The 14197-nt window shown below is 39.0% G+C and overlaps 1 protein-coding gene across 2 annotated transcripts in view; it reads right to left on the minus strand.

Moving 5' to 3' along the window:
- pth2rb (parathyroid hormone 2 receptor b) overlaps nt 1-14197 on the minus strand; it is a 56673-nt gene that overhangs the window by 35351 nt on the left and 7125 nt on the right. For both annotated transcript variants that reach the window (XM_058760513.1, XM_058760512.1), the window contains exons 4-7: nt 11082-11192; nt 10880-10995; nt 10552-10649; nt 9131-9314 (exon numbers count right to left, since the gene is read on the minus strand). In XM_058760513.1, coding sequence (XP_058616496.1) covers nt 9131-9314; nt 10552-10649; nt 10880-10995; nt 11082-11192 — 509 coding nt within the window. The remainder of the gene's footprint in view (nt 1-9130; nt 9315-10551; nt 10650-10879; nt 10996-11081; nt 11193-14197) is intronic.

The following is a 14197-nucleotide window of genomic DNA, read 5'->3' on the forward strand; positions in this document are numbered from 1 at the left end:
TATGATGTAATAGTGTGGATAAGCACCGCCTTCACAGAAGAAGATCAACGCCTGCTTCTATATCACTGCCTGTTTAGCCCCGCCCACCGATTCGCACATGTAGTGTTTATGAGAGAGGCAAACGCGCAGGTCTACACGGAAACAAAACAATAAAAATTGCTCCGAAGACAAAAAGATTCTGTGCAGTGCCAAGTTGTGGGAAAACAGTCTTTGCATTGCCTTCCTTCGGATGCCATCGTTAGGAAAGAGTGAGTGAACTTTATTTTTAATAAAGTTCCCTAATGCATCAGTAAGAACTCGGTCCTTTGTTCATTCATTTTACCCCAGATTTGTTTACAAACAAGGCACAATTCGACACAGGATTTTCAGAAAGATTGAAAATAAATGAGGATGCTGTTCCGACGATATTGGATGTGACAGTAATGTTGCACCACACAAGTGTGAGTAACTGTTTTTATTACATGGTCACTATTGCTTTGTCTGTTAAACAGATCATTTGATATTAATATTTATGCATTTTAAACCTAAATTACTGCAGCGTCCATCTGTGAAGACTATCAAGATTGTCAAACTTACACATCTACCCATCTACAATCCACCACACCTATTCAAACAGAGCCTTCTGATGAGGGGGGTGAAATACAGGACAGAAAATAGCCAATTACTTCTAAATTATGATGTTTTTTGATGCAAAAATCTTGATAACATTGTAAGTGGACCTCAGAGAACAGTACAAAATAAAAAAACAAAGGCAGTTTGTGACCCCTTTAATGAAAGGGCAATTTGTTCAGTAAACCAACGTTTAATAAAAAAAAGAAGCAATTTTATGTTTACTTTCCCCCCTGCTGTCCCGAAACCATACTGAACCATGACGTCAAAACTGAGGTATGAACAAAACTAGAGGTCTGCGCGGGACTGCTTTTTTAGTCCCGCGAGGTTATATTCCACACCCACCTGCTCTCGCTATATGCACTCTTTGTTCACCCGCTGTCCGCTTAGAATAATTTTCTTACCGACCCGACCGTTCCCGCTAAATTTAGATCTCATTTCCAGAATCTCACATTTAAATTTCCACTAGCTACTGAAAGAGAGATAGGCTAACAAATAAAAGTGTAGTCTGCACAAAATTGTATTTGTTATTTTATTTGTCTTGTGAATAGGGATGCAGCAATTAACCGGTTTTACGATTAACCGCGCTTTAAAACGTCACGGTTAATTAATCGTAAAGGCTCCGCTACACCGAGTGTTTCTGTTGTATGGAATGGAACTGTTGAAACTTGAGCAAAACGAAAACAAAGTTACACTAGCGGTGCACCATCTTAAAATGCCGTGCTTATCAGAGATATGGAGGCTACTAGATTAACTATGACAGAGGAACCAAACAGTGATCCTTTATTTCCACCAGAGAAATGACTGAAGTCGATAGTGTGGGACCATTTCGGGTACACCAAGAATGACCAAGGCGTCATTTAAATAGTGCCGTAAAAATTGCTAAAGAGTGGATACATAAGGGATAATGCACAGCTCGCCAACCTGTTCTCGCTGCGCAATAAACGATTTTAATGCACGAGGTGAAGGCAAGGACCACCTGACGCTATGTTAGAGCTAAGTTCGTTAGCTCTAACATTCTGCCCGCATCAGAGATGAAATGGTGCGGTGTGAGAGAGAGAGAGAGCATGTGAATTAGCCTACCTGCATCTGCGCGTCACTTTAAGCAATAAAGATTTGAGTTTAGTTATTTAAACAGTCATTTTACCCCCTCTTTGCTGATTAATATAATGTAGCGATCCAGTATCTATAAGATATTAAGTCGCTGGGCAGCGTTGACAACACGTTTCTGTCCTCCTAAATGTTTGTGTGGGCAGCTCGATCTCGATCTCACAAAAATAGATATTTTCTCAGGCCATATGTAAAATCAGATGAATAAAGGTTATTAAAATGAATAAGTATGGATGACAGTTGAATACAATAATAGTTTAGTTTATTCCCCTCATTAGTAACAGTGCCCTCTGTGGGATAAAGTTAATATTAGTCTTATATTTTATCATCATTTTATATTTAGATTGATCATCCCTGTTATAGTATTATTTATAAGTCAATTTATTTTTCACCATCTTTCCAAGTTCTGTACCTCAGGCCCAAAAGAAATGTAGAAAGAATATACAAAATGAAAACACCAAATACATTTGTGATCTATTTCCATTCGTTATTTTCAAAAGGGAAATACTGACATGGATGTTTACAGAGCAAAGGTCACGTTTTTTAATTCCAATAGGAGAGATGTACTTTTTTTTTGTGCTGTATTATTGGTTACTGTGTTATTTCTGTTTCAAAAGGCAGCAATCAATAACTATAACAACAATATCTAAAGAGTGTTTATGTGATTTTTGTTATGGATGGACTCGGACACAAAGGTGATGGGTGAGTATAAGGTGGTTTATTTAAACAGGTTCAACACACAGGTGAATCGTGAGGTCTTGAGAGGTGAGTACATATCTTGTGAATAGAAATGCTAATGAGGATGACAGGGTGGTGATAACTCTCTTCTTCCAGGAATACAGGTAGACGAGACAGGTTGAATCCAGGGAGTGACACACACACACTTCGTGCTGGGACTTCTGCAGAGAGAGAGAGGGCGACACAAGGAGGAGGAACACAGGAGGTAAGTCATACAAGGTAAGCGGTCTTAGAATATTGGAAGGATATAGTCTTCTTCGTTTCAGGATGTTGGGTTGTCTGAGTCCACGTAGCAATGACGAGATCGGACAATGAAGTGTGTGTGTGGTGAGCTTTTGTAATGGGTGTTGATGAGGGAGTGATCAGGTGCAGGTGTGTGTGATTAGAACTCCGGGGATGTGGAACGTTGTGATTGGTGGAGTGAAGGGCCTGACTGGTCTGTGACAGTACCCCCCTCTCCACGGCCCGCTCCTGAGGGCCGACCTCGGCGTCGTGGTGGTCTGCCCCTGCCTCGGGGGGGTGGGCGATCCGGGTTGGCGGTGTGGAACTCCTCGAGTAGAGTTGGGTCTAAGATGTCAACCCTGGCTACCCAAGAGCGTTCCTCAGGGCCGTAGCCCTCCCAGTCCACGAGGTATTCCGATCTACCACCACGATCTCCTTAACTTGATACACCGCACCTTCGTCTAGGATTTGTGGGAGAGGGGTTTCTTCATCCGAGTCAGGCCCTGTGGTGAGAGGTGGAGAGAAGGGTTTTAGTAGTGAGACATGGAACGTGGGGTGAATTCTGTAGTGTTGTGGTAATTCGAGTTTGTATGTGACGGGATTGACACGTTCCAGTATGGTGAAGGGGCCAAAGTATCTGGGACTAAGTTTCTTACAGGGCAGGCGCAGACGGATGTCCCTGGTTGACAGCCAGACCTTTTCCCCTGGTTGGTAGTTCGGATTCTCTGATCTGCGGGCGTCGGCTGTCACTCTTTGTCTGCGCACTGCCTGTTGGAGTTGATGGTGTGCTGCGTCCCAGACTCTCTCGCTCTCCCGGAACCAGTGATCGATGGAAGGGACATTGGATGGTTCACCTGACCAGGGAAACAGGGGAGGCTGGAAACCGAGTACGCACTGGAATGGGGTAAGTCCAGTGGATTGTTGTCGTAATGAGTTTTGGGCGTACTCGGCCCAGCCTATGAACTGGTTCCAGGAGTTCTGGCAGCTGTGGCAGAAGGTTCTCAGGAATCGCCCTATCTCCTGGATTTTGCGCTCGGTCTGCCCATTGGACTGTGGATGATAACCGGATGAGAGACTGATGGTCACACCTAGGAGGGAGAAGAAGGCTTTCCAGACTCGGGAGATGAATTGGGGACCTCTATCGGACACTATGTCTTCGGGGATGCCAAAATATCGAAATACGTGATTGAAGAGGAGTTCAGCTGTTTGGAGAGCTGTTGGGAGACCGGTGAGGGGAATGAGACGGCAGGACTTGGAAAATCGGTCTACGATGACTAGAATGCATGTATTTCCGTTGGATGGTGGTAAGTCGGTGATGAAGTCAACTCCTAGGTGTGACCACGGACGTTGAGGTATGGGTAATGGATGTAGTTTGCCTGCTGGGAGATGACGGGAGCTCTTGGAGATGGCACAGTCCGGGCAGCCTCGCACAAACCTTCTGACGTCCTGGGCCATGTTGGGCCACCAGAAGCGGTCTCGTAGCAGCGAGAGAGTTGCGTTGGCCCCTGGGTGGCCAGTACCAAGTGATGCGTGGGTGGAGTGGATTAATGGAGTCCGTTGGGTCCTAGGTACATATTGGTGGTTAGGTGGACAGCCCGGCGGATTGGCGGGAGGTGTGGAGGAGGCGACTGGTGGAGAGGTCCACTGTATAGGACTGGTGATGATAGTTGTTGGGAGGATATTTTCGGGTTCCTGGTCATCATCTTCGGGAGTATGGATTCTGGATAGGGCATCAGCCTTAATATTCTTGGTTCCGGGTCGGTAGGAGATCGTGAATTGGAAACGAGTGAAGAATAATGCCCATCGGGCCTGTCTGGGATTGAGTCGTTTGGCTTCTCGGATGTATTGCAGGTTTTTGTGGTCAGTAAGAACAAGGAAGGGGTGCTTTGCCCCCTCCAACCAGTGCCTCCACTCCTCAAGGGCTAACTTAACTGCTAATAACTCCCGATTCCCGATATCATAATTCCGTTCCGCCGGGCTTAGTTTTTTGGAGAAATAGGGCGACACAAGGAGGAGGAACACAGGAGGTAAGTCATACAAGGTAAGCGGTCTTAGAATATTGGAAGGATATAGTCTTCTTCGTTTCAGGATGTTGGGTTGTCTGAGTCAACGTAGCAATGACAAGATCGGACAATGAAGTGTGTGTGTGGTGAGCTTTTGTAATGGGTGTTGATGAGGGAGTGATCAGGTGCAGGTGTGTGTGATTAGAACTCCGGGGATGTGGAACGTTGTGATTGGTGGAGTGAAGGGCCTGACTGGTCTGTGACAATTTTATGTTGTGAAATGAATAAATGCATAATAATCGTGTAACCGTGATTATTCCTCAGACTATAATCGTACTAACAAAATCTATAATCGTTGCCTCCCTACTTGTGAATACACAAAATTCGTTTAACATTTTGCTGTAAACACAGTAGGAAAAAAGTGTCACAGAGAAAATAAAAATGTACGTAGGTCGTACAAAAAATTGTAGCTATTTCTTATTTTTATTCATCTTTTCGAGAAATAATTTGTGTAACATTTTGCTGCATGTCATCGAGAATTTTTTTTTTTTTTAAATGTAAGTTGTACAAAAATTGTAGACTATTTTTTTTTTCTGTCTTGTCAAAATACAATTAGTTTAACATTTTTCTGTTAACAAGGAAACGTGTCTCAGTGAAAAATAGCCTAAATAAATACGACATCTGTCATTTAAAATTATAGGCTAAGCAAAATATGAACAAAACCGAGTTGAACATCCTTCAATGACAGCGCATCCACACTTTGCTCTGCCATCTTTGTTCTGCTCTGTCACTCATCGACAACCTGCCTGTTCTGTCTGAGGGCCATATATTTACCACTGGTACAGCCTGCTCTGAGGACCGTTATGCACATGCTGTGCACAGACCCCGCAAATAAAACACATGATGCAGAAAGCACTGGTCCATACGTGCAGCATGTACATAACAGTCCTGAGTGCAGGCTGTACCGGTGCTCGATAAGAATGAGTAAAGCGCAGAATCTATTCTGTTCTGAAAGGAAGTCAGGAAGGGGATATTGTTAGACTGCCCGCTCCTGTTAAAATTACACCAGAGTAACCTACCGCTACCGCGTTTTATTCGGAAATCTGGTCGGGTCCCACGGTTCCCTACTGAGTTCAGAAACCAAAAGAATATGAATAATGTTAGTTGGCTTAGTTCATTTAGCAAATAGATATTTCCTTCAGTTATTTTCACACTTGATTATGCCTATTAAAATGTATTGTACAAGCTTTTGTTACTTTCACTGCTAATTTTATTATATTTCATCTTTAATTGAATAGCACAGAGCTGCTCCATTGCAGTGGCTCAGTACTGTAATCAAAAGGCATTTTCTTGTAACAATGCAAGGAACCACTTGTTATACATAAATCTTCTAGCAATGCATGAACACATTTTCTGAAATATAAGTTGAGTTTTTATTTCAAAGCCACTGATATAATGCAATTAATGTTAAGCATGTAAACATGTGCAAAGCAAGCACACATTTGTATTTGTGCAGAACGAGAGTGACAAGTACAATATAGCCTAGCGCATTTTACACAGGCTGCTAGTTTCACTTTCGCTTTAAATAAAGTTGTGTATGCTTGACGTATAAAATAAATGTTGTTTATGGTGAATGCCCCTATACTTTTTGTTTGTTTTATATTTACGATTTAGTTTTTATTCAAATGATGCATGTGGTAAGCAGGGACGCTGTAATAGGGGGGAAGGTTAGGACGATTCTAAAGGTCCGAGGAAGGAGAGGGGGCCCGGAACACGTTTTTTACGAGGGGGACGCACTAATGTGTGGTATTGGCTTTTGGTATCAGGGCATTTTAATGAGTATGAGTATGCGCACAAGAGCGCAGTATCGTGCCCGATACTGATACCAGTATCTGTGCATCCCTACTTTTTAATGATTATAAAGGGAGCGCGCTTTGCGCCATAGCAGTGGACATACCAGAGGCTAACCAGTGACACGATGAGAGATGCCGTTGATGGAGGGTTGAATGCAATGCTGTCAGATTACCTCTTGTGTCATTCACCAGTGAGAAAACATTACAGTACAAAGCACATAATAGTACAATTAGTGGTCGCCCGATATTGTTTTTATGACCGATATCTTGGTAAGCAGGGTGGCAGATGGCCGATGGCCGATATAAAGCCGATATAATTTTATTTATTTTAATTAATATTTCAGAAATTTGAAATCATTTGAAAATTGATTAAAAAATAAATGTGTAAAATAAACATACTTATACTTTAGATGACAAAGTATTTCTCCTAAATAAATAAATATTTAATAAAAATATAATTAAAAAGGAAGTAAACACTGTAACTAACAGGACACTCGGTATTCTGGGAAGTTTGTGTGCATTGGGAATCATATTTTTTTCAAATAAAGCCAAGGTAACACTCATTTTACATACAGCACACAGTGAAAATGACATGAATATGATAGTGGGCAAATGCATAAAGCGCAGCATAATTTGAAATCACGAGTTTAAAGTTTGTCGATTGCACGTCTCCAGTCAAGCTGAATTCTCCTCCTGTACGCATTCAATTCGCATGGACCGACCATCACACAGAGAACATGCGATCATGCAGAATATAAATGCACACTTCACAAGATCTCATAACTGGATTCGACTAAGTTTGCAAGGTTTCTGAAATTAAATGTTCATTAGACATTCAAAGATTTGTTTCAATTATGTAAATGCATATTTGCTGAATGCTGACGCAAACGAGGAAATATTATAATGTTTGCCTTTCTATTACTAATAATATAAAAGCAATCCTTAAAATACTTTTTTGTATACATTTGAATTCCTTTGTTTAACCGTTCTATCTGATTATTAGACAGACTTCTATCTGTATTAGACAGAGCTGTTAACGACAACCGCAAACAAGAATGAGTCAGGGAGAATGTGCACACTGTGCTCAGGCGCTGCCATTCTCAGCGCCGTCAAAATAAAAGTCTGTTGCGCCGCAAACATATCGGCCAAACAGGAAAAACTTATCAGCCAATGCCGATATTTGAAAAATGCCAAATATCGGCCGATATATCGGCCTTGGCCGATAATAATGCCTTTCATTCTCACTTGATCTTTAATAGCATAATGGGACGCACTGATGACGTATCACGTGTGCACGAACAGGGTGCACGGAGGTATGCAAATACATATTTTGACAGGTAGGTAGGACAGACTATCGTAATGTTAGGACCGAATAATCTGTTGGTCAAACATTTTATGGTCCTATGCCTTACACAGATAATATAAATACATTTACACCACTTAACTTACTGATTGTTATTGGGATGTAAAGAGACTTTCAACCAGCATAACAAAAATGTTTTTGAACCAAATCATCTACGCTGCCTTTAAACCCGATGTGAAATTTGTTTAGAAATTTGTTTAGAAACTCTTTTGCCCTCACGCAAAATTCTAGATTGTGTGGATTCCTGTTGAACGGACTGGATTTCGTCCATGAAAAATCGCTAAACAACAGTAAATGTGGCCACACCTTTAGCATCAATCGTGCCAAAGAAATTACTAGCGAAAATGTTAGCTGATGAAAGGTTTTTTCTATTTCATCAACAGTAAATGTGGCCACACCTTCATCATTGATCTCACCAAAGAAATTATTAGCTGTAAATGTTAGCAACCAAAAATGTTATCTGATGAAGGTTTTTCGATTTCATCAACGATAACAAAGGAACAAAAAAGATGCAATTTTTTCTTCAAACTCACTGTTGCCAAAAATATGATGAAAAATTAAACATAAAAAATGCACTAGCAATAATTTTAGATAAAAATATTTTTTACTTACATTTTACACAAAGTTAATATGTCTACAATTAATGATTTGTATTAATAATCTGCATTTTGTGTATGGTTGATAAACAAAAAGCAAAGTTCACCAGAATATACTGCTCATTTAGCTACAGTTATGAGACGACAAGCTGGTGGGACAAAGCTATATTTCCCATCATTCCCTGTGGCTCAGAAGGTAAAATGCACCAATGCTGTATCAAATCCACATTTACTTCCCATCATTTGCTCTTCATTTTGCTGCATTAGTCCTGAAAACCCCTTACTTTTGTCTTGAAGTGAATATAAGAAAGAAATGCATATTCAATTGAAATTGCTTGAATGCACATAATTACGACTTCCAAGCTCACGTGCAACATGCCAGGAGCATTTTATGCCAGCATTAGTCTCTTAATGCATTTCCCATGGAGCAATTTATTAGAAAGCGCATGAACGAATGAATCTTTGATGACCAAAGTGCACTCAACTCACATCAGTGCAGAGAAAAGTTCATTTAAATTAACTAAAGTTAATTGAAGTCATTTCAACCAAAACTAGCTCAGCCCAGCTCAACGAGAAAAAAATAAAATAAATTAAACCTGGTCTGGTTCATCAACCTAGGTCATTCATTGCACTCACATACTGAGTCATGTCAAGAGGGGAAATGGAAACGGTGCTGATGTTGTCCATTAGCATGGTGTCGTACTCCTGTAGCACACCATTAGCGTACACCACTCTGTCTTTAACGAAGATGCTGACCGCACGCAGCATGAAAGACACAAAGAGGTGCATGTGGATGTAGTTTCTGGTGCAGTGGAGACGTCTAGGAGACGAAAAGAGAGAACATTTAAACTAATCACAGGGGAATCTTGTCATTTTTGTCCTTTTTCCCTCCAAGCTGGCTTGAATAAATGTCATTTCCACCATATTTCAAATCACCATTCATGCTGTGCTGGAAATGATGGAACATTCATGTAATAAAAAAAAAAAACTTTTTGTCTTTCTAAGGCAATAATTTAATATTTTTTACATAATTTGACAAAATTGGGATCGGAAATGATGCCTAATAAAAATAATTCTGTTTACACTTTCTTTTTTAACACAATAAATGTCTCATATATCATCTCTAGTTCTTCACTGGCACAATTGTCTTCTTGGTAACCAAATAAACTAGACTTTGAAATTTTTGAAAACTGAAAAATGTAAATGACTTAAAAAACGGAGAGACACAAAGTGATTACTTAATTACATATATATATTTATATATATAAAACACATTTCACTCTGTTTATATTATAAATTAAATAACTAATATTTTTATGATGGATTTTCATATTTTAAGATTAAAAATTTTAATCTGGGACAAAAAAGGTCTAGAGCAATAAAATCCTATGCATAAAAGACTTTTGAAAAGCAGCAAGAATGAATAATGGATGCATGGTAAAAGGTTTTCAAGACCTTTTTTTTTAGTTGACCTTCATATTAGCGTAATTTATTAATATTCATATACTATTATAGTTTTCATTAATATTTTGAATGAGATTTTATTTTAGATTTTCTGTTTGTTATTTAATTTTATTAAACACTTAGTCATTTTGTTGTGTGTTTTTGTTATTTTTATTAGATGTATTAGTTTTAGTTTTAGTTATTTTACTACCTCAACTCAAAACTAAACAAAAATTATAACTGTTTCCTTAGCAACTAGCGGAAATAAAATAATTGTTTTCATATTTTATTTTATTTCAAGTAATGAAAACATTTCATGGTTTGAGTTTTACTAGGTTTGTTAAAAGCATAAAATCATGCTTAAATGTTGTTCAGTTACAGCAGAAACTCAATAGGGAACTCTTCAGCTAATTTAATGTCTGAAGGTCTTTAAAGATGACAACCTGAGGCTGTCTGAATTGTCCCGCTTGAGTCCCTCGACAGCAGCCCCTTGTGCGGAACAAGTACAATACGTTTGCTTGCTGTGCCACTTCATAATGAATACATGGAGTTACTAGTGTTTCTTTAACTTGCTGTATGGGACCAAAGTCTGCTGGGAACTGATGTTCAATTACCGAAAGTATCCAATGATGAAAATGGCGACCAGCAGCGAGCTGAAGGACACCGCATAGCCGACTGTGTACATGATGTGCAGCCGCTCGAAAAAGTCCCTCTGGAAACACAACAACACTTCAGTCATTCAATCCTAAACAGTTCCAAAGACTTTTCACTTAACAAACCAGTGCCATTTGAAACTATATAAGCAGCTTTACGGCTTTGCGTTTGAAGACACCAACCCAACTACATCTCATTGGACCATTGTTATCAAAAAGTAACTCTTGAATGATTTCAAAACTTATCAATAAGACGCCGCAAACTCTTCCAGCCTGTAATTGGACTTACTTTGCCCTTTTCAATTCCTGGAGCCAAAAACCGCAGACAGTCTGAATAATTGACCCAAGTTCTGTTCTCCACCGATACCCACGATCCATTCAAGTCGCACTTACGGTATGCAAATCCTACGTAAACAAAGAAACAGAACAATTTGACTAGACGCTGTCGTAAAGAAACTGGTGAAATTTGTTAAAAGAAGTTTTGCAAGTACCGTTGTGGTTGAAGTCGTATACATAGCTGGGACATGGCACTTTGGTGACGGTTCCTGGAGAACCTTGAGGCCAGCAAACCAACCCGTCCCATCCAGGAGAACAGACATCATCTGTGTACAAAATGTGTAAACCACAATCACACTTCACAGGGTGAAAATACAATCTCAACAAAAAGTCTGGAAGTTAGGATTCCTGTCGGAATAAAATCACAGATGAAACTGCTTTAACATCTCAATTGCTTCTCCTAGCAGTGAAACTAAAAAAAGAGCAAATGGATTTTTTGGCAAACATTTTCTGCTTCCAATTTGATTCAATTTCATTAATGGTTCCATTGAAAATTCTTTTAGCACTTTTGAGGAAAAAATCCAAAAGAAACGAACTGAAATCCAATTTCACTGCTAAATAATGAAATTAGTTTAATAAAAACATTTCAATTTATGCGTAGTAGATGCTTTTATTATTGTAAGAGCCAAAATATTCATAATTTACAATGCCAAGTTCATTAGACAACTATTAGCAACCAAGCTAGAGAAGATGAGAAATTCATCTTCATTCATCAGAAAATATGTATGTGGTATTCTTAACCTTCTTAAGTTTCAGATATCACGCATGCTTCTCAGAAAATAGCTCAACAATATTAGCTCAGATTTGACAGCAATCAGAGAGAATATCATCAGCTTCTTCCAGGAGTAATGATCTTAACTCTATAGCGCTATATAGTGTGTCAACAATACTCTAATATGTTTCCTTTCTAGGAAAGGACAAACATGCTAGGAGAACATCTAAGACTAAGCAGTGACATATACTGAAAAATAATGTCAAGAAATGTTGTTAAATTAAATTGTCCTCACAAGCTACGTGCAAAAACAAACAACACAACAATTGTAGTCTGCTTCACAAACAAATGATTCTTATGACTGGCTTTTTAGGGAATCAAAAACACACAGCATCAAATCAGAAACATACAATGGAACCAATCTACAGCATCTCTGAAACAAATAACTCTTTATGAATCGGTTCGTTTTAGTGAATCAAAAACATCTAATGGGACCGGTGTACTGCGATTCCGAAACAATTGACTCTTATGAGCCGATTCTTTTTAGTGAATCGGAAACATACAACAAAACAAGTATACAGCGATTACGAAGAAACTGACTCTTATGATCCGGTTCGTTTTAGTGAATCAAAAACATACAACGGGAACCGGTGTACCATATAATGATTCTGAAACAAATTCCTCCTATACTGTCTCTTTTTATTCCCGATTCCAATTACTGATTCTGAAATAAGTGATTTGAATCTGAAGTGAAGACAGTTCTTATTAGACATGTTAACAGTTTGAATCTGTCTGAAACACTGACCTTATAGCAGCTTATGAATTGGAATCAAATCGTTAATCTGTATACCCAGCCCTAGTTCTAGATGAACTCGTGAATAGTTTCACGAACGGCAGAAGTTCATTTTGCATGTGCTGGTCCATTGCTCACTCAAAACTGAACCTAATTAAAACTGTTAAGAGTCCCTTGGGAAACGTCTAATGTAATTAGTTTCTTTAGTAACAGACTGTAACAGGGTCATCTTAAGTGAGACTTGGTATCTCATGTTCTCAGACAGTATAATTGCAACAACAATGCTTTCATCAAAGCATAAAAGCTCTGTTTGCCTCAGCAATTTTCACACATTTTCCAGCATGACAACTAACTAGCTCCACTACAAAAGATGCATTGTTAATCACATAAATCATGCAACTCTGCGTTTGAAAACAGAATGATTTCAAGAAAATGAATTAGAATATTAATTATAATCTTGCAAAGTGAACATGATGTATTATGAAAGGAATATCCTCAAAGCCCACAGTGACACTATGGTTTATCTTTCCTCACGACACATTGATTCGCCGCCTTTGTGAGTCTTCATTCTAAGTGCAAGTATTGCATCAACCATTGATTCAACCCCCACAGATCAGTGTGTGAAAAGGGCAAAGTGTCTGTATAGAAGTGCCACACCAACCAGTTAATTCCTTGAAGGGAGAGAAGGGGGTTTGCAGCGCTTCAACAGTATGATGCTATTTTGAAACTTTATTCAGAGTCAATAAATCAGCGCAGCTCAGTTCAACCTGGTGGTTTGCTGATGAAAGAAAGAGCAACTGTGTCTGTGCATTATATCTATTTGTAGATTCCAATGGTCATTGGGGTGAGATGTTATATGCACCATGTCGTCTTTCACACTTGGACATTAAGAAACAAACCATTTTTAATGTGACCATTTTTTTAAATTTTATTTTAGATATGTACATATGGGTAAATATGTACTTCTTGCCATTGAGATGGGAAAAATATCCCAGCTGACTTGAATTCAGCCCTATAATCAGAACAGTAATATCAGAGCCGACACACAATAAATGATATTATCTTAAATATTTCTGAGGATGTTTTGAGAGTTGCCATGGCAAATGCAGGTTCAGCGAGAGCGTTCTACAGCTTGATGCAAATGACAATGGCTTGACTCTAATTAACTCTGATAACTAATATTAGCAAATGTTGTCAAAACAAAGGAGACTTTTGTATTGTCTTCATGTTTACCGAGCTTTGAAGAGAAGCACGAATGTCCAAATGAAAAGAAAATTACTGCAAACATAAACATTAGATAAAAGCAATTTTCCAGCAGGTTAAGCAATCAACACTAGAGATTTAAAATGTGTATAATATCTGGTGGGAGCGTTATAAGTGGCCTACAACTGGGATATATCAAAGACATATGCGGTTTACGCTTCTGGGGCCTGTACCATGATGGTCGATGAACAAATTCAGAGTTACAGGATTAGTTTCGAGTTGATAAAACCAAACCACTCCAATCCGGCTTTGTTGGTACCATGATGCTGATCATCAACTTTCTTTGTTAACTCAGGCTTTGATCCTGAGTTTGTGGAGCACATGCACATGAATGTGTGACATCACTGGCGAACAGCCAATCACGAGCCTTGGTTAAAGGTTTTGCTAAAGGTTAAGAGATTGAAGAATATGATGAATTTAAATGCATTTACAATGAAAAAAGTACTTGTTCATGAAAGAGGACAAGCAAAAGAAATTATGTTGCTTTATCAGTGCAGTCACAA

Source organism: Onychostoma macrolepis, chromosome 22, assembly GCF_012432095.1.
Source record: "Onychostoma macrolepis isolate SWU-2019 chromosome 22, ASM1243209v1, whole genome shotgun sequence".
NCBI classification, from domain to species: Eukaryota; Metazoa; Chordata; class Actinopteri; order Cypriniformes; family Cyprinidae; genus Onychostoma; species Onychostoma macrolepis.